General features: G+C 38.2%; 1 protein-coding gene across 2 annotated transcripts in view; it reads left to right on the forward strand.

Moving 5' to 3' along the window:
- SV2C (synaptic vesicle glycoprotein 2C) overlaps positions 1–16,477 on the forward strand; it is an 82,425-nt gene extending 65,948 nt beyond the window's left edge. For both annotated transcript variants that reach the window (XM_065739701.1, XM_065739702.1), the window contains 4 exons: positions 2,002–2,135; positions 3,722–3,925; positions 4,148–4,307; positions 16,294–16,477. In XM_065739701.1, coding sequence (XP_065595773.1) covers positions 2,002–2,135; positions 3,722–3,925; positions 4,148–4,307; positions 16,294–16,477 — 682 coding nt within the window. The remainder of the gene's footprint in view (positions 1–2,001; positions 2,136–3,721; positions 3,926–4,147; positions 4,308–16,293) is intronic.
- Positions 16,478–18,810: the final 2,333 nt, after the last annotated feature.

Genomic DNA, 18,810 nt, shown 5'->3' on the forward strand with positions numbered 1-18,810 from the left:
TGAAAAGATATATCAAAGTAAATAAAAATAATGATTTTGTTAATTCAGAGCTTTTCTTCTTCTTAAATATAGAGCTCGAGTTTTGACACAGCTTATTCACTGCAGATTAAAATGAACAGTTATCTCATATTTAAACTAGCTATTACTTCCAGTTCAATTTCTTTCCAAGAAACATCTGTTTTCCTAAAAGCAAAGAACCGTTTACAGTCAGTAAGTTTTAGATGTTTTCTAGCAACCAAGATCTTATTAATCTGAACTAAAAATACTGTAAAACATTTAGTACTAATCTACTCAACAGCACTTTAAAGTGTGCAAATTCAGTAGGTATCTGACAGTTATTTGAGATTCACAATTATTTTGAGCTGAAAGGTGAATTCTTTAGATATTCTTTATCCCCAAATGTTTCAATATTCCTGTCACTCTTAATTTCAGTGTTTCCTTCTGCTGATGATACAGCAGTACTTTACTTTTTACTTCAGTACATTTATGTTGAGTTTGAATTCAGATGGCTGTGATTCCATTTTTAATGCAGTCACAACATATTTCCTGTTAAAAGGTGGTAAGTGCGTCAGGAACTTGTAGGGCATATAATCTGCCTTTTCTATTACGTCTGACTGATCTAATTGCTAAATGCTCTTTGTTCTCCTCTGATATTAAGTTAATTTTAAAAATGGAAAGTGTTATATGGAAAATGATAATGAGTTGACACTGAATGCCAACCTGATTTTAATCAGTGTCAGAAATGAGAAATGATGTAGTAAGTAAAACTAATGGGCTGAGAACACCTGCCTTTCTGACCAATACAGAAGGAATTCATTAGCTAGTAATTCTTTGCCTGTGATAATCATAATTAGTTTTTGCTATACTTTCTCATCAGTATGCAATTCCAAAAACATAATTGATGAAAGTGGAATTCCTCCTGTTTAAAATGTAACATATTTTCTGTGCTGCTGTTCCTACCATTAGACTTGTAGTAAGACAAATACTTAGCTAGTAATATGAGGTTTAATTAGAGTAGAATGAGATCTGTGTTTGGAAGGGTTTGCTATTTTAACAGTTCTTATACAAAAGTTAAAGCACTGTCTTCTTAAGCGCCATTTTGAATGAAGTCAGCCAGCAAAACTGTACTCCTTCAATTGTATCTTTTTCTGGACTTTTATGTAAATTGAAGTGCATTAGAAAAATGCTTCTTAATTATTATGTCTGTCTTTTTTTTTTTTTTTCGTTACTATAATGTTAGTAGTAAGAGTACAGTGGAAAAATCTTACAGTATTGTTCTAAAGACCAAAGAATTAAATAAAGGTCAGTAGGAACAAGGCTGTTCAGAAATAGAAAAAGCTACTGATGCTACATTTGTGCGTGTCTTATGAGGAAAATAATTGCAATTGTTTTCACAGACACGGAGCAAGGAAACCCATCCTTTCAGCTAGATATCTAGTTTATTAACTGCCAACATAATTGTTGTGATAATGGTAAACCAGATTGTAAAACTGTTTTTAAAATTTTGAAATGATACATTTTCAGTTTAAGCCTCACACAGTGCTGAGTGTATTTTTGTGGAGAAATAAAGGTTCTTTCAAAAATTCTTTCTTTCCAGCTCTTTGGTAACAGTAGGTGCTTTTTTGTTCCAACACACTGGGTTTCTGGTGCTTGAGATCCCAGTTTGTGACTGCAATGTTAAATTACAAGTACTGGTCCTCTTAAAAGACTGCTGCATAGATGTCATGACATAACTGAAATATTCTCATAGAAATACTATCAATTGTTATGGCCTGCAGCTATGTTCAGCTATATGTTTTATTAGTGCTTTTTCTGAAAGAGAGTATCCCAGAGTCAGCTAATTATTTATTACATCTCCTGAGTATCATTAATTAATCACTATTTCTGGAGGTGAGATTTTTTTGAAGGATGCCTCTTAAAACTGTGTAACTGCCCCAACTTGACCTGTTGTTGTTTCTAACCTGTGAAAGGAAACTGATATAAATTACTTGTACTGGACAGGTTTGTCATGATGAAGTTTAAATCAGTAACCTTTGAAGATTCACTTTTTAAGAATTGTGTGTTTGAAGACATAACTTCTCTGAATACATACTTCAGGAACTGCACTTTTGTGAATACCACCTTCTACAACACAGGTATTACCTACATTGTTCATCTTTACATTCTCATTTAATTGTTATGATGTGTTTGTAAATTCTGAATTTCTAATAAAGCATAGAGGAAGCCTTCTTGTAGGAAATATGAAGCTATAAAATCAACTGGCCTCACTGATGTAATAGCAGAAGAAAAAGGATCCACACCTCGATTTGAGATACTGCAGACATAATATTGACTCAGATAATAAATTTTTCTTTGACTTTCATCATTCCTAAAGATATTCAATCTGACAATGATAAACTGGTTGCTTTAATCAAGCATGTTTTATTCTGGCCTAGAAAGACTTGTGAAAGAATACTCTGCCAGCTTTAGCATGGGAGCATGAGTTCAAGATTCATGCTATCTCATCTCATCATTTTCAATCTACTAAATATTTGACAAAATTGTGAATATGTGTTTTCACATTTTAAGCAGAGGACTTGTGGTTGGTTTTGTTGTTGTTTTTTGTGGTATTTTTTTCCAGTTTTTGAACATTATAATTAAAAGCAGAATCTTGCCAAGTAAGCTTCTGTTCAAAGATGGACAGCAATTTTAATGCTTTTCTATAACCCCTGTAATAATGTTAGCAGCAGAGTTAGACTTCAGGACAAGCAATACCCAGCTTTCTTCATTTGGAAAAAAAAATGCACTCTTGAATAAGGACTTTAAGGGTGATGGAAGAAGAAATAAAGGTGGAAACATAAGGAGAATCCTCTGAAATGTTATTTGAAAAAGAATGGCCGGAACCACTGTGTGTAGTAATGTTGTAATGCATTCTTATTCAAAATATGCATAAGAATGTCACCAATGTCATAGTAGAGTGGTGCCAATCTGATAACAGATCCTAACAGGCTCTGACTGATACCTTTCAAAATAATTAGCTAGATGCAGAACTATTAAAAATTGAAGTCAGAAATATGTGATTACTTGTGCTTTAATTAGAAATATTTAAACAGTCTCAACTTAGGCTGAGATTGCAGTGCTCACAATTAGTGAAACAGTTTGATAAACAAAGAGCTAGTTGCATCACTTTGTCAGGTACATTTTAGTACATTTTCTTCAGACTAGAATTGAGCTGAAAATCAAGCAGTCCTCTCAGAAATGAAAACAAGTTTAATCTGAATTCTATGTGAACATTTCATTTTAAGAGAACTCAAACTAAGCATGATTAGTTGTTTTATCTGAAAGATTCTCTCTGAAAGGTATAGAAATGACAGGTCTGAAACCAAGCAAGACTGTGGAACAATGTCAATGATGACTGATAAAAACCTGCAGAAATCCAGTGCTTTTTATGCAAGACTGACCTATTAAGAGAGGCTCAAACCAAATGTAGTCCAAACATAGGATTGAAATATGTTAATATAATTGACCTAATTCAGGGTCTTAGTTGACCTCTTTATGACCTTTGCATATTTTTCTATTAAGATAAAAGGCTATCAAAATTAACAGTGGTAACTAGTGCTATTTTATGAAGCAGTAAAATTTCCTCCTTGTCATTAAGGTTGTGTAAACTTGCAATGTTTTTAAGCAAAAGCTGCACATGGAGGCAACTGTTAGCTAAAAACTTTTTTTCTTCTTTCCACAGATCTCGAGCAATATAAATTTGTTGACAGTGATTTTATAAATTGCACATTTTTTCACATCAGGACAGGATGCCAGATTTCCTTTGATGATGACTATAGTGCCTACTGGATTTATTTTGTTAATTTTCTGGGAACTTTGGCAGTGTTACCAGGGAACATTGTGTCTGCTCTACTGATGGATAGAATTGGACGTTTAACAATGCTAGGTATGGACTTTACTTTAAAACAGGAAAAATCCCAAAACCTAAAGTGTTTGTCACGAGGTAACATTTTCTCTTTTTAAAGGATGTTTATTTAGTTTTTAACTCAAGTATTTGAGATATTTATTTTGCTACATTCTGTGAATAAAATGTTAGACAAAGCAAAGAAAAATCATTCTTTTAAGTACAGTTGCACTTCAGATTCATTTTATTCCATCTCATACATAGGTGGTTCCATGGTTCTCTCTGGCATAAGCTGTTTTTTCCTGTGGTTTGGGACTAGTGAATCCATGATGATAGGTATGCTGTGCCTCTACAATGGCCTCACCATCTCAGCCTGGAACTCCCTTGATGTCATTACTGTAGAGCTGTATCCTACAGACAGAAGGTACGTAAAGATATATCTCCTTTAGCTTTGCTACCAGCAGGTATGGTAAAGATAAATGGTTAAGTATGAGCTTTACAACAATAGTGATGTTTGGTGGACTAAAATCATAGTTTTTCTTAACAATAATGATAAAAAATTAACTAGCTGTTTGCTTTCTTTATCACATCAAATATCATCTAATCAGGAAAATATTGCATATAGGATGGGATATTTTTCCTTTTTTCCCTTAGGAAAAAAAAAAAAAAAGTAAAACTTTACAGTTTTCTGCCAAATCACAGAGTGTCTCTTTTCTTATCACTGTGCTAGTTCTTAAGTCACTCAATGGAAATTTCAAATGCAGAGAAAAACATTTCCAGAAGTTTCTAAATGCTGGGTGACTTACTAACAAGTCTGAGTTTTTAAACACTGATGTAACTGACATTGGCGTGGTCCTTTAAGGGAGGAAAACTATAGGTTGGTTTAATATGTTTTTATTTCGATTTTTAAAGAACATGTGCCTCTTCATAGAACAAATTAATATCCGTTGTTGTTATAGTAAAACAACTACACTAGCTACTCATGAATGCTAAACACTAAGTTTTAGTAGTAAACACTACTAGTTTTATTACCTCAGGGAATCCTTTCTGCAAGAGCTATTTAATCAGCCAAATACTATGGTATAATTCTAATAAATATCATTTATAAATAGTTATTTTGGTCGCATTCTTGAACACAACAGACACAAGCATTTTCTTAAATTGGAGAAAGGAAAAATAATTTGAAAACCTACTGGTATTAATGGAAGAATGATAAATTATCATTACTAGGAATGATTAGAACTATGTTACTATTTATTCTAGAGTACCTGTATTAGTAGTTAGTGGCTTTTTTTAATAGTTTCTGCTTGATATGGGATTGTGGTAATTTTCTTCCATGTTTTTCTTTTTTAATAACCTTACATGTACATTAATGACTGTATGGAACCCTAATTCAAAAATACATTGGTAGCCAAATTGTTGGGATATTTTTTGCTACGAATCAGACAGAAAGCTTGTCATTTTATATTATCAATGTAAACAGGCTTACAGGCCAAATCAGCCTTATCCAGGAAAAAACATCTCTGACATGTAATGACCATGAATTTTCTAAAAGTTCTGGTTCCATCACAACTATTTTGTACCTAGTGGAATTACAAGGAAATGAGCAATTCTGGAAGTCTGCTTCTGCTCATGACTTTTTAAACTGGGGCAGAGGTGCTCAATGCATTGGTATTTTACTCTTCCACTGCATACTTTTTCCTTACTCTCAACCAGTGAAATAATGATAAAGCAGTTCTAGACTGCAGCTAAAGGATGTTCTGGAAGAAAAGTACATGGAAGGAGGCCAGTTCATGTTAACATACACAGGAGACTGGGCTGAGCAGCCCCTACTTTTCCTCACACATAATTCTCTTTGGAAACCAGCCAGCTGCCAAGCTACTGGAGCTTTGCCAGTGCAGTGCAGGCTATTACAAAAGGTGTTTCATAGATCATACTCAATTTACGAGAGACTGTACTGGCATTCTGACAGATGGGGATTTGGTGAGCAATTTGGAAATACATGGTGTTTGTGATACACAGAACACACTTCTGTTTCCTCTTCATCATCTGCCCACAGGGCAGATTTAAGGTTCAAAATCTTAACAGATTTGGATTCCATATGCATTCAATATCACCTTATAACTATATTTATTTTAAATATGATGTCTAGATATGAAAAACTCAGTTGTTCATCCTAAGTTCTTGATAAGTGTGTAGTTGGAGAAGGGATAGAAAACAAGACTTGTGAGGAGCGGCTGAGGGGATTGTGATTGTTAAGTCTGAAGAAGAGGCATCTGAGGGAATATGCTGTTGCTCTCTATAGCTGCCTGAGAGGAGATTGCAGTGTGGAGTGTGTAGGCCTCTTTCTCAAGTGATAGGTGATAGGACACAAGGAAACAGCTTGAAGTTGTGCCAGGAAAGGTTTAGATTGTACATTAGGAAGAATTGCTTCACAGATAAGGTGGTTAAACACTGTAACAGGCTGCCCAGAGAAGTGGTGGAGTCCCCATCCCTGGAGGTATTTAAAAGATGTGCAGACATGATACTCAAGGGACACAGTTTAGTGGTGGGACTTGGTACATCTGGATAAGGGTTAGACTTAATGATCTTGAAGGTCTTTTCCAAGTTAGATGATTTTTTTATTCTATATTTTATGACATAACTTCAGCTTCTGTGATCTTTATAAATCCTGAGTTGATTATTGCAACAGCTAAAATAAGAGACTTTGAGACTGTATACATGTCAAGTGGTTTTCAGACAGATGAAGAAGCTGTGTTAGAATGTAAAAGATATATTACAAATGTTAGTCATAGGTAGATTTCACATTTCCAGTTAAAAAACACTTGGCAGCATAGATTAATATATGACATTATTTAATGTTTCAGGTAATTTTCAATACATAGATTTTAAAGCACACCAGTGATGAGAAGCTATAAATAAGTCAATTTCCAGTAAGCAAGAAAATTAATCAAGCTCCAGTATTATCTCATAGGATGTCCCATCTTTTATCTCATCTTTTGTCTTCTCTTCTTAATGGCCTGTGCTTTTCTGGACTGACCATCAGCAGATTTTGAAAAGTCTTTGGACTGTTGTAGCCCTCTTGAGAGCTAAACCGGCTTATTCCATAGCTCTGAAAGATCTGCTCTGAAGCAGAATTATTAAACTTCTTGTGAACAGTTTTGCATAGAGTGAGTTTCTTCTCTTCAGCAGCGGAGTGATTTTCTACTCTTTTGTAAACTTCTCTATATTTTCAGAGTGCTCCTTTGAAAGGATGGGATATAGAAAGATAACACTGTCAAAACTGACTTTGTCTCTTGTGGGACCTGCTATCACAGTCACATAGCATTTTAGAAGAGGGTATGGGTTCATTAGAAGGAGGGTATGGGCTCAGAGTGTAACTTTCACTGTAGCTATAAATATTCAGCATTTCAGCAACACAGACTTGAAGGTGCTAAGCTGCTGAGCAGCTGGAAAATGTGAAATGCATACTTAATGACAATTTAGTTAGCTTAAATGATTTGCTAGCATAATATAAAAATTCTGAGGCAGAATTAGCAATTGCGTACTTTCTTCTGAGAGAGCTTAGCTACCTTATCCTTGATACTCTGCTTTTTCATCATACAGACCCAACCCAACAGTGCACCTTCCAACTTCTCTAACATATGAGGAAAATCATGTTTCCTTCACCACATGATTCATGTTTTATCCCTCAAGCTGTCTTTGTTCTGTGCATTGGCAGAGTGATGTGGAAAAAAAATATTGTATGATGAGGTAATTATAGATTGTGTTGTAACATGTGTGCCCAAGGGGCTTGAAGTAACATTGCATAATTTTCTAGCTCAGCCCATAATGCAAAGATGAGTAGAAGGGAGTTAAAATTTTCTGAAAAAGTAACAATTAGGAAATTGTTATAACTTTAAAAAGCAGTCATTCTATTCATGTGAATGTGTATTTTCTTGTGAACTAATTTGGGAAGCAGTAACTTTATAAGCCAAGACGCTTGTCCAGGAATGGACATAACAAATAAATTGAATACTTGTATCTCCTGCAAAGTAAGTCAAGGTCAGATTGCATCAGATAACCAACAATTCATCAGTTTTGTTAAGGCTGCCAGACATCTGGGTTTGAATCACGTCCAGGAATATTTAGTATTCAAGATGTGCTATAAAATGATTTCATTCTATTTTGCCTGTTTTAATACCTCTGAAAGAAGTTCATAAGGGTTAGGTCATAATTAGGAATTAAGTCACCTATCTTCAGTTCATTATATTTAGCTTTTTCTTCTCTTCTTAAACCCTTAGAATCTATCCCAAGAGAAATAAACTCTATTCACAGGATATCTTAAGTCCAACTTTTTATTGTTGTGGTTGTCAGAAGAGAAGTTTTCTATTCATTTGAGTCAGAACAGCAGTTTTTAATCTACCGTAGACTACTTGGCAGCTATTTTCTACTGCCATCCTGTGGATGTGGTTCAACTGCACTTTGCTGAAATTGAAAGGTGGTGTTTTTAAGGTATGAGATACTGCACCAATGCAGTTCTTTAGGCAAGTGAAGGGGAGAAAGGTACGTTACCTTGTTTTGTTTGCACACTGAATGCTGTAATTGGTGAGCTTATGATCTGCATTTGTATAATTATTTTTAAAAGATAAAAAAAGACTGGTCAGAAAAAAAGTGTCAATAGCACATTCAGAAACTCATTGTTTTCATAGTATTTGAATATTATCAACTCCCACATGAGTGGTGTTCCGACTCTATTGTAAAGTGATGGGTAGGTTTAGCACTAGCTCTCACAAGAAGAATATCAAATGTCCATGTTATATATATAACATGGATATATATAGAGTACTAGTGAATATATATATATATACTGCAGGAAAATGAAGTTTTAAGGTGCTCTACAAGCAGTGGAAAAGTGAGTCCAAACTATTTTATTTAGAAATACTAGCACTTGGTCTAAGAAGGAGCATGTATGGCAACTAAGAAACAATCTCTTAATCTAAAGGCTTGGATAATCCTTCTATTTTTAACTTTGGATTCTTACCATTTGTTATGAGTGGCTTGGGTGAAAGGAAGCTCAGTGTTTTTCTTTGTCACAGCTTTCCCACCACCTGACAAAATATTTTTGGCAAAATTCTTTTCCTCTAACACTTAGCTTTCTATCGGATTCGACATTTTTACAGAACATCCATATTTTTCTTTAATATCAATACTAAAATCTCTCAATCTGTTTTGCTTTTAACCTTTTCCTTTCTGTTTGTGATAAAGTCTTGGAGGTTGGAACTTGATGATCCTTGAGGTCCCTTCCAACCCATGCCATTCTATGATTCTGTGAAGTTTTACTTACCACAGCCTATCCTCTGCCTGTTCCACTTTCCTTTCTCCACTCTCTGTCACCCTAGAAGATGTATCACTTGGGAGCTGCTTTCCTTTTAAGAGCTTCTCACGCTTCTGAACCACTTTCTCTTCTGTTGCTCATCTCTGTCTGGCCTGGTGGTACCAATGTGTCTGTGACAAGCACTTGGTAACAGACTTTGAAAGTGTACTTTCTCCAGAAGTGTGGCTCTTCACTACTTCCTTCAGCACATCTCCCAGTGCTCCTTTGAACCATTTCACAGAGTTACAAAATCACAGAATTGTAGTGGTTGGAAGGTGCTTCTAAAGATCGTGTCCAACTCCTCTGCCAAAGCAGGCTCCCTAGAACAGGTTGCAAAGGGAGGCATCGAGGCAGGTCTTAAACATTCCCCAAAAGACTTAATCATTCCTCCTCTGAGAAAAACATTTTCAAGGAATTGCTACAAATGTTTCCCTTGCAGGAAGGTTCTCAAGCAAAACATAATAAGTAGTATGCTTTCAGACAGACCTCACTGGGATGCACTGCCCTGCAGCAGATCATGTCAGTTTGAAGATGATCACCTCTAGGCTCAAGTTTAGCTTTTTTGGCATTAAATACTGTGTAAATACTGCAGATTTAATCAAATTTAGGGAAAAAAAAAAAGCAGTAAAGGCTTTTACTGTTCAAACGATGAATTTGAGGCCCATCTGCTTCTTTGTTTTTTTTTTTTTGTTTTGGTTTGGTTTTGTTTTTGTTTTTTGTTTTTTTTTCCCCCAACGTGTTTCATGGTTAGTTTTTGCTCTGGTGTCCTCCATCCCTAGATATATCTCTCCTTCTCTAGATATTCTCAATGTGTCATACCATGTAGTATCTGTATGAATGTTTTCTATGAAGAGGGACTGTAATTATTTCAGGCAAAATAAATGTTGCCTAAACTGCAGGTATTTTAAAGAGACTGAAACACTGTGGCCTATTACAAGAGACATATAGCCAAAGTTCTAGTAAATATATTATGGTTATAAACACACAGTGAAACATTATCTTGTATTTTGTCCTTAGATGAGAAAAGGCATGCAATATACACAGCTGGCAATCAAACACTAAGTATGGATGTCTATGATTTCAAATCCTTAATAAATGCTTTAGATAAAGAAGTTGACTTTGGCATACCAAAACTGACAAATGGGTTCATAAGTTCATAAGTTCATAAGTTCATAAGGTTGGAAAGGACCTATAAGATCATCTAGTCCAACCATCCTCCTATCACTATCTCTACCCAACTACTAAATTAACTCCTTAAGCACCTCATCTAAACGCTTCTTGAACAGCGCTAGGGATGGTGCCTCAACCACCTCCCTAGGCAGGCCATTCCAGTGCCTGACCACTCTTTCAGAAAAGAAATGCTTCCTGAGGTCTAATCTAAATCTTCCCTGGCGCAACTTGTGGCCATTCCCTCTCGTCCTGTCATTACTTATCAGGGAGAAGAGGCCTACCCCCTCCTCACCACAACCCCCCTTCAGGAAGTGGTAGAGTGCTATAAGGTCTCCTCTGAGCCTCCTCTTCTCCAGACTAAACAATCCCAGCTCCCTCAGCCGCTCCTCATAAGACTTGTGCTCCAGGCCCCTCACCAGTTTTGTTGCCCTTCTCTGAACACGCTCCAGGGCCTCAATGTCCTTCTTGTAGTGAGGGGCCCAAAACTGAACACAGTACTCGAGGTGCGGCCGTACCAGAGCTGAGTACAGGGGGATGATCACCTCCCTGCTCCTGCTGGCTACACTATTTCTAATACAGGCCAGGATGCTGTTGGCCTTCTTAGCCACCTGGGCACACTGCCGGCTCATGTTGAGCCGAGCATCAACCAACACCCCCAGGTCCTTTTCCTCTCCACATTCTTCAAGCCATTCTGCCCCAAGCCTATAGCATTGCATGGGGTTATTGTGGCCAAAGTGCAGGACCCGGCACTTGGTCTTATTGAACCTCATCCCATTTTGCTCAGCCCAGCTGTTCAGCCTATCCAAATCCCTCTGAAGGGCCTCCCTACCCTCAGGCAGTTTGACACATCCTCCCAGCTTTGTGTCATCTGCAAACTTACTGAGGGTACACTCAATTCCCTCGTCTAGGTCATCAATAAAGATATTAAACAAGATGGGCCCCAAAACTGACCCTTGGGGGACACCACTCGTTACAGGACGCCAGCTGGACTTAACTCCATTAACCACTACCCTCTGGGCACGGCCCTCCAGCCAGTTCTCCACCCAGAGAAGAGTGAACCTGTCCACACCACGGGCTGCCAGTTTCCTTAGGAGAATACTGTGGGAGACCGTGTCAAAGGCCTTGCTGAAGTCCAGGTAGACTACATCAACAGCCTTTCCCTCATCTACCTGTCTGGTCACCCAGTCATAGAAGGAGATGAGGTTGGACAAGCACGACCTGCCCCTGGTGAACCCGTGCTGGCTGGGTCTGATCCCTTTATTGCCATGCACGTGTCGTGTGATCTCCCTCAATATCATCTGTTCCATAACTTTCCCTGATACCGAGGTCAGGCTGACAGGCCTGTAGTTCCCCGGGTCTTCCTTACGGCCTTTCTTGAAGATGGGAGTCACATCAGCAAGCCTCCAATCTTGTGGGACCTCTCCAGATAACCAGGAATGCTGATAGATGGCAGAAAGTGGCTCGGCAATCACCTCTGCTAGCTCCCTCAGCACCCTTGGGTGGATCCCATCTGGCCCCATGGACTTGTGGCAGTTCAGATGGAGGAGAAGATCTCTGACCGTCTCTGCTTGAATCACAGGGGGTGCATTATGCACCCCGTCCCGGACTTCCAGGTCAGGGCAAGTACCATGTGGACAACTGTCCTGTCTATTAAAGACAGATGTGAAGAAGGCATTGAGAACCTCAGCCTTTTCCTTATCATCTGTGGTTATATTGCCTGCCTCGTTGAGTAAAGGAGGGAAATTTTCCTTAGTTTTTCTCCTGCTGTTAATATAATTGTAAAAGGGTTTCCTGTTCTCCTTTACAGCAGTAGCCAGCCTAATTTCAAGCTGGGCTTTAGCATTTCTAATTTTCTGCCTGCAGATCTTGGCCAGTTCTCTGTAGTCACCCCAAGTAGCCTGACCCATCTTCCAGAGGACATAGACTCTCCTTTTCTCTCGGAGTCTCAACAAAAGATCCCGGTTCATCCACACTGGTCTTTTGCTCCTCCGGCTTGACTTACAGGACTCCGGGACTGCCTGCTCCTGTGCCTTTAAGATTTCCATCTTGAAGAGCATCCAGGCTTCCTGGACCCCTTTACCCTTCAGGAGCAAGTCCCAAGGGACCCTTGCAACAAGTGTCCTGAACAGGTCAAAGTCTGCCCTCCGGAAGTCCAAGGTAATAGTTTTGCTAGTCACCCTCTTGACGGCACCCAGAATAGCAAACTCCACCATTTCATGGTCACTCTGGCCAAGACAATCTCCAACCTTCACATCCCCTACTAGTCCTTCCCTGTTAGTGAAAAGTAGGTCAAGCAAGGCATCTCCCCTGGTAGGCTCTTGCACCAGCTGAGTCAGGAAGCAATCATCCACACATTCTAGAAATCTCAAGGACTGCTTCCTCTGCGCAGTATTGTATTTCCAGCATATATCAGGGAAGTTGAAGTCCCCCATGAGAACGAGTGCTGGCCATCGTGCAACATCTACGAGTTGTTTATAGAACATCTCATCTATTTCTTCATCCTGACTAGGTGGTCTGTAACAGACCCCCACCACGATGTCACTCCTAAGGACTATCCCCCTGATCCTTATCCATAGACACTCTACTTTGTCATTTCCAACCACTAGTTCTTCAACATCAAAACACTCTTTGATATAGAGAGCTATGCCACCACCCTTTCTTCCCTGTCTATCCCTTCTGAAGAGCTTGTAGCCATCAATCCCAGTATTCCAGTCATGGGAGAGGTCCCACCATGTTTCTGTAATAGCTACAAGGTCATAGTTAGCCTGCCTCACAATGGCTTCAAGCTCTTCTTGTTTATTGCCCATGCTGCGTGCATTGGTATAGATGCACTTCAGCTGAGATATCTGCCTCACCCCTTTTTTCAGCACAGCCTCCTTAGGCTCTTTACTGGAGAGCCCTGTTTTATCCCCTTCCCCCGTCACAGCTAGTTTAAAGCTCTCTCAATGAGTCCGGCTAGCTCCTGTGCTAGGATTCGTTTCCCCCTTTGGGATAGGTGTGTCCCATCAACAGATAACAGGCCAGGAGCCGAGTAAACTGTCCCATGGTCAAAAAACCCAAAGTGTCTATCTCTACACCAACCTCTCAGCCAGTTATTCATCACTTGTGTTTTCCTAGCCCATTCTGTGTCCTTCACCGCCCCAGAAGGTATGGAAGCAAACACCACTTGTGCTCCCACCCCTTGAACTAATCGCCCTAATCCCCTAAAATCTCTTTTCATAGTTCGCAGACTTCTCTGAGATATTTCATTGCAGTCTGCCTGAACTACTAGTAATGGGTAGTAGTCAGTGGGGCGTATCAAGTCCGGGAGTCTTCTAGTAATGTCCCTGATTCGAGCCCCAGGGAGACAGCACACTTCCCTGCGGTTTGGGTCTGGTCTGCAAATGGGGCCCTCAGTTCCCTTTAGAAGTGAGCCACCCACTACGATCACCTTCCTTTCTTTCTTAGTAGCAGCAGTCTCAATGCACGGAGGTGACTGCCTTGCCATTGGTGACCTCCTGCGGGAATCTTCCTGCACTTCACCCCTTATCACCTCTTCAACTTCCAATGCTGCAAATCTATTGCTTAGGGGTATCTGGGGGCACTGGGGAGGCAGAGGGGGAGATCGCCCACGGCACCGAGTAGGGACTCTCTGCCAGCCCTCCCTATCCCTCAGATATCCCCCTTCTGCCCTACGGGGACAGGTCAGGGAGTCCACCAGAAACTGTGGGGGATCTCCCTGGTACCTTTCTCTCTGGCACTCTAGGGAGTTACTCCACCAGTCAATCTCCCTCTCACAGTCCCTGATAGCCCTCAGTCTCTCAACCTCCTCCTTCAATTCAACCACCATGTTAAGCAGATCTTCCACCTGCTCACACCTTGCACAGGAGAACTGCTTAGCACCCTCATCTAGTAGTAGCAGGCTCTGACACTCCTTGCAACCAGAGACCTGTGTAGCCACACTTCTAGGCAGACCTTCTGTCTGGGTCGCCACAGCCTTCTTAAGGCAAGCCCTCTGTCTTGTAGAGACCATGACAGAAAAAAATAAAAACAAAGAAACGAAAAAAAAATTGAGAGTAAATAAATAAATAATGGTTTATAATAATATATATATAGATATGAATTGAATGTGATACTTCGCGGCCCTCCCTGAGCCCTTCAGGGATATACCCCTTCAGCCCTAATCAGCTGAGGAGTGTGGGCGAGGGCGCTGAAACCCTGGCAACGCCTATGCCTCGTTAACACCTACCTCGTTAACACCTGTGCCTCGTTAACGCTTCGTTAACCTCTCGCGAGAACAGCCGTTGGGACTAGCTGCTCTCACTCGGTTCCCGAGAGACTGGAACCTCCCGAAAACCCACCCTGTACCTCAATCAGCCACTGCAGCTCCGGCTGTGCCGACTCCAAAGCAGTTGATCACGAGGACTCACGAGGGTATTTAATGTTAACTAATAAAAGCTTTTGGAAGGTATATTAACTAGTCTTAATTAATATGTCTTAATTCTACTCTGCAAACATCCTCCTAACTAAACCAAGAATTTGACAAAGTACTTTACTTTAAATGATTCTGAAGTTGAAGAAAAGACAAACTAATTACATGATGGCTGCAGACACATGTGTTGTTTGCTTGAGGAAGTCTTCACCCTTACTGTGTTTACTTTTTCAAAATTAAAAAATATATATTTCTGTAAAGAATCTTGAGAAACCTCTCAGTTGTAACCTTCTCTCAGTTGGAAGCAAGTCTGCCTGCTTCAAGCTGATTCTGTGGGATACTCTTAAGGGTCTGCAGTAGCAGATGTTTGTCATGTTTACTTCCTAGGGGTACAGACTCATATGAGTACAGGATATCCTTACATAGAGTCTCAGTATAATAACTAGGTAACCATTTAATCCGTTAGTATTTCTGTTAATACATTCTGTTTGGACTAGAGGCATTTTCCCTTCTAATAGCAATACTTAGTATTAACAGTGTAGAAACAGTGTTGTCTAAAAAAAAGCTTCTATCCTCCACTATTCTTCTGTCCCAATGAGCACAGCATAAGCTCCATGTCTTCCTTCTCCCTTTCACTTCTTGATATTTGAGAAATGTTAAAAGTTTCTACCATTGTACAGATGATCTTGTTAGGACATTTTTGTTAGCACAAGATTATTCTTGCAACTATGAATCATACAGTTGAGTCATAACACATTTTATTAAAATTATAGCAGTTTGCATAATACATTTACAGACTGGCCTCCAAATTTTATTAGAATTACACTCTACAAAGCAAAAGCCCTGCTGAGTTGCCCATACCATGCTTTCTGGTGACAGTCTATTTCCTTTCCCTTTTCTCAAATGATTCTCAGTTACTTTAGTACTAAACAAGTATTTTTTAAAGCCTCATGTTCCTTGCTCTTAAGTGATAGCCATTCATTATTATTACAGATCTTGTTAGTCTTTTGAAAAAGTACTCAATCAATGTGCATATTGCCTTTAAGAAACTCATTTTTTGTATTCAGTACCCCATGATGCTCATCCTTCTGTTTGAGTGAGCTCCTTTCAAAAGTACTATGTACCTCTTGAACGACTTCCAGCTTTCTGTCTACCAACCCAATGTGTTAGATGCTACTGAATTTCCAGCTGCAGGTTTTGTTGTTGTGTGGAAGTACAAGTTACCTATTCATCAGTCATTCATTTCACATTTTGATTCCTGGAAAGCAGAAAAAATTTGTCTCCATAAAATGCTGCCACAGTAGAAACGAGATTTCATATGAAAAAGACCAGGTACAGAATTCTTGTTGGTATTACTTCTATTTAAGGTATTGGGTCTGTACTGATTTACTTCACTCAGGATTGTTTCGAAGACTTTTAATCTAATATGCATTTTTAAATTTATTCTGTTTTTTTTTTTTTTTTTTCTTTTAGGGCAACCGGCTTTGGCTTTTTGAATGCACTATGCAAAGCAGCAGCCGTACTTGGAAACTTGATATTTGGTTCCCTTGTTGGTATCACCAAAGCAATCCCTATTCTCCTTGCTTCTACTGTTCTAGTATGTGGAGGCCTGGTAGGACTTCGACTTCCTGACACAAGAACCCAGGTGTTGATGTAACAGGAAAAAGCCATTTACCGTTTCTTTCTTTGTACAAATGTCAGCTCTCCTGTTTGGTGGTGCAAAGGCTTCAGATTATTAGTTATTACTACTCAATACTTAGCTGAGTGTTTGGATGGCAGAAACCAAACACAGGTATGTAGAGTGGCAGAAATCTAGAAACTACTCTGAAAATTTTAGATTTCTCTTTCATTTGCTTGCATACTTGGCTATTTAAAACCATTTCACTTAACTTCAGACTGCAAAGCTACCTCCAAAAACACTTTCAGTGACATGTCCAGGAAGATAACAACCATATGGATAATTTGATACTTAAAACGCAAACTGTCATATTTCTTAAAGATACATGCTAAGTTTGGCCATGGTCCTATGAGCTCTTGTAGCAGTGCAGACATGCAAGTCAATTACTTAGAAAAGAATCTTATATCAGTGCATGTGGCGGTAATCAGAAATCTGTGCAGACCACATCAATACTGAAAAAACTGACCTACCATAGCTAAGCTTATTGATAAAACTTCTACATTTTAAGTCAGATGCCTGGACAAAAGTGTCAGTGCCTCTTCATTGGGAAATGGCTTCAGGTAGATTCAGAATAAACTAACGCTTAGCATCTACATCTCATATTTGTTGCGATAAAGACAACAGCTGTTGGGGAGAGATGAAAGGCCAATAATGAGAATAATAAAATAAGCACTTTCACCCTTTGCTGCTAGTCCTCTAGAAAAAGAAAAGATAAAAATAAAAAAAAAATAAATAGATAGACATTTTCTTCTAATTTGTGGCATCTGTATTTTTGCCACTTTAAAACAGAGAATGTACCTTATTACAGATTTGAGTCAATGCAAAAAACTGTATGTATGCTACTGCAAGTATGAATCAAGGAAACATCAAGCCAATGAACTGTATAAAGAATAAGGTGCTGTCAGAAAATTTTGTTTGGTATTTACATTTTTGTTTGGTATTTACACTTTAAACACAAGTTTCTTTGTCAGAGGATACCACCTACTAAATTTAGTCAGCTCATAACTTCAGCATAATATTTAAAATCTCTCAAAACATTTTTAGAAGTATTAGAACAAAGAAAAGCAATAATAAAAACACCTGAATTAATTTCATAGCTTATATGCTCCTTCATATAACCATTTACTCATTATTTTTGATATCCTAGAGATATATCAGTGTTTAATCTAATTGCCCTCTGAAAAGCCATTATGAAAAAAAACTGTAAAGGCTGCAGGGATCGGTCATGTCTTTATTAGATCAAATGTAAGGATGAAGAGTAAATGGTAGTAAATGAGTTTCTTATAAGCCATATGCTATGAATTGTTTCAGATTGCAATAAGAACATCCCCACTAGTTCTACTGCCCTGTAAAATGCTATCAGATCTCTTTAAAATTTTAGCATTCAAACTTAAATGTAGATACAGTAGACAGTAGATAAAGAGAGCAGATTCCATTGGTGACAGAAACTGGCTTTGCTTTCAGTGAAGATAAGATGATTTATTTAGCAGATGACCTAGCTATATTTTCAATTTTTCAAAGAATAACTTTCATATAAATCATAATGGAAGCTTTATCAGTTCTTTTTCTAATTAAGTCTCACTACTTTTATTAGGTGACTGAATCATTGCCAAAGAAATTAGGCTTTCAGATAATGTCTGTATAGTAAGACAGATTTTTCATGATTTTTTCTCTTTCTCTTGTGTGGGAAGTAGTAGTATCTATCCCTGCTTTTTGTCAATTGTCATCGTAGTTATTTTGAAAAAGTAAAAAATGGAGAGATCATGCATTACAGTTAACATTCACTATTTGATTTACTGAATATAGAAGTTTCAGTTTTGAACAAATTCCTGTGTATTACAAAACCAGAAAATGAGCCCAAGATGGCATTTCTGCTGTTAACACATGATTAAAGTGGCTAAATTAATAAAGCAACAGTACTGAGAAATAGTGGCAATATAATATAAAATATTATATAGCAAAAATTTTAGTAAGTTTCTTTTACAGTATAAACAGTTGGAATGTCAAAGATAAAAAATGTCATAATTAAATCTTATTTTAATGCATCTTTTAAATTTCTAAAATATTTTTAAAAAGAGGAATAATTATTTTTCATCCAGTTCCAGGGTAATAACAGAATTCTGGCCTTAGATTTGCATCTGTGACTTTTGTCCACTAGTCATAATCCTTATAGTATTTCAAGTCTATTTTTCCTCATAAGAATTGTATTTGCTTTTGGCTGTATTTTTCTGTGCCATTCGTTAGTTAAATGTGCTCACTTCCTTGTGTTTACTCCACATCTTGTTTGAAATCTGAAGCCTCTGTACATGCCT

The sequence above is a fragment of the Cyrtonyx montezumae genome, unplaced genomic scaffold (assembly GCF_038088225.1).
Source record: "Cyrtonyx montezumae isolate F1298 unplaced genomic scaffold, pur_monq_1.0 scaffold_25, whole genome shotgun sequence".
Lineage (NCBI taxonomy): Eukaryota > Metazoa > Chordata > Aves > Galliformes > Odontophoridae > Cyrtonyx > Cyrtonyx montezumae.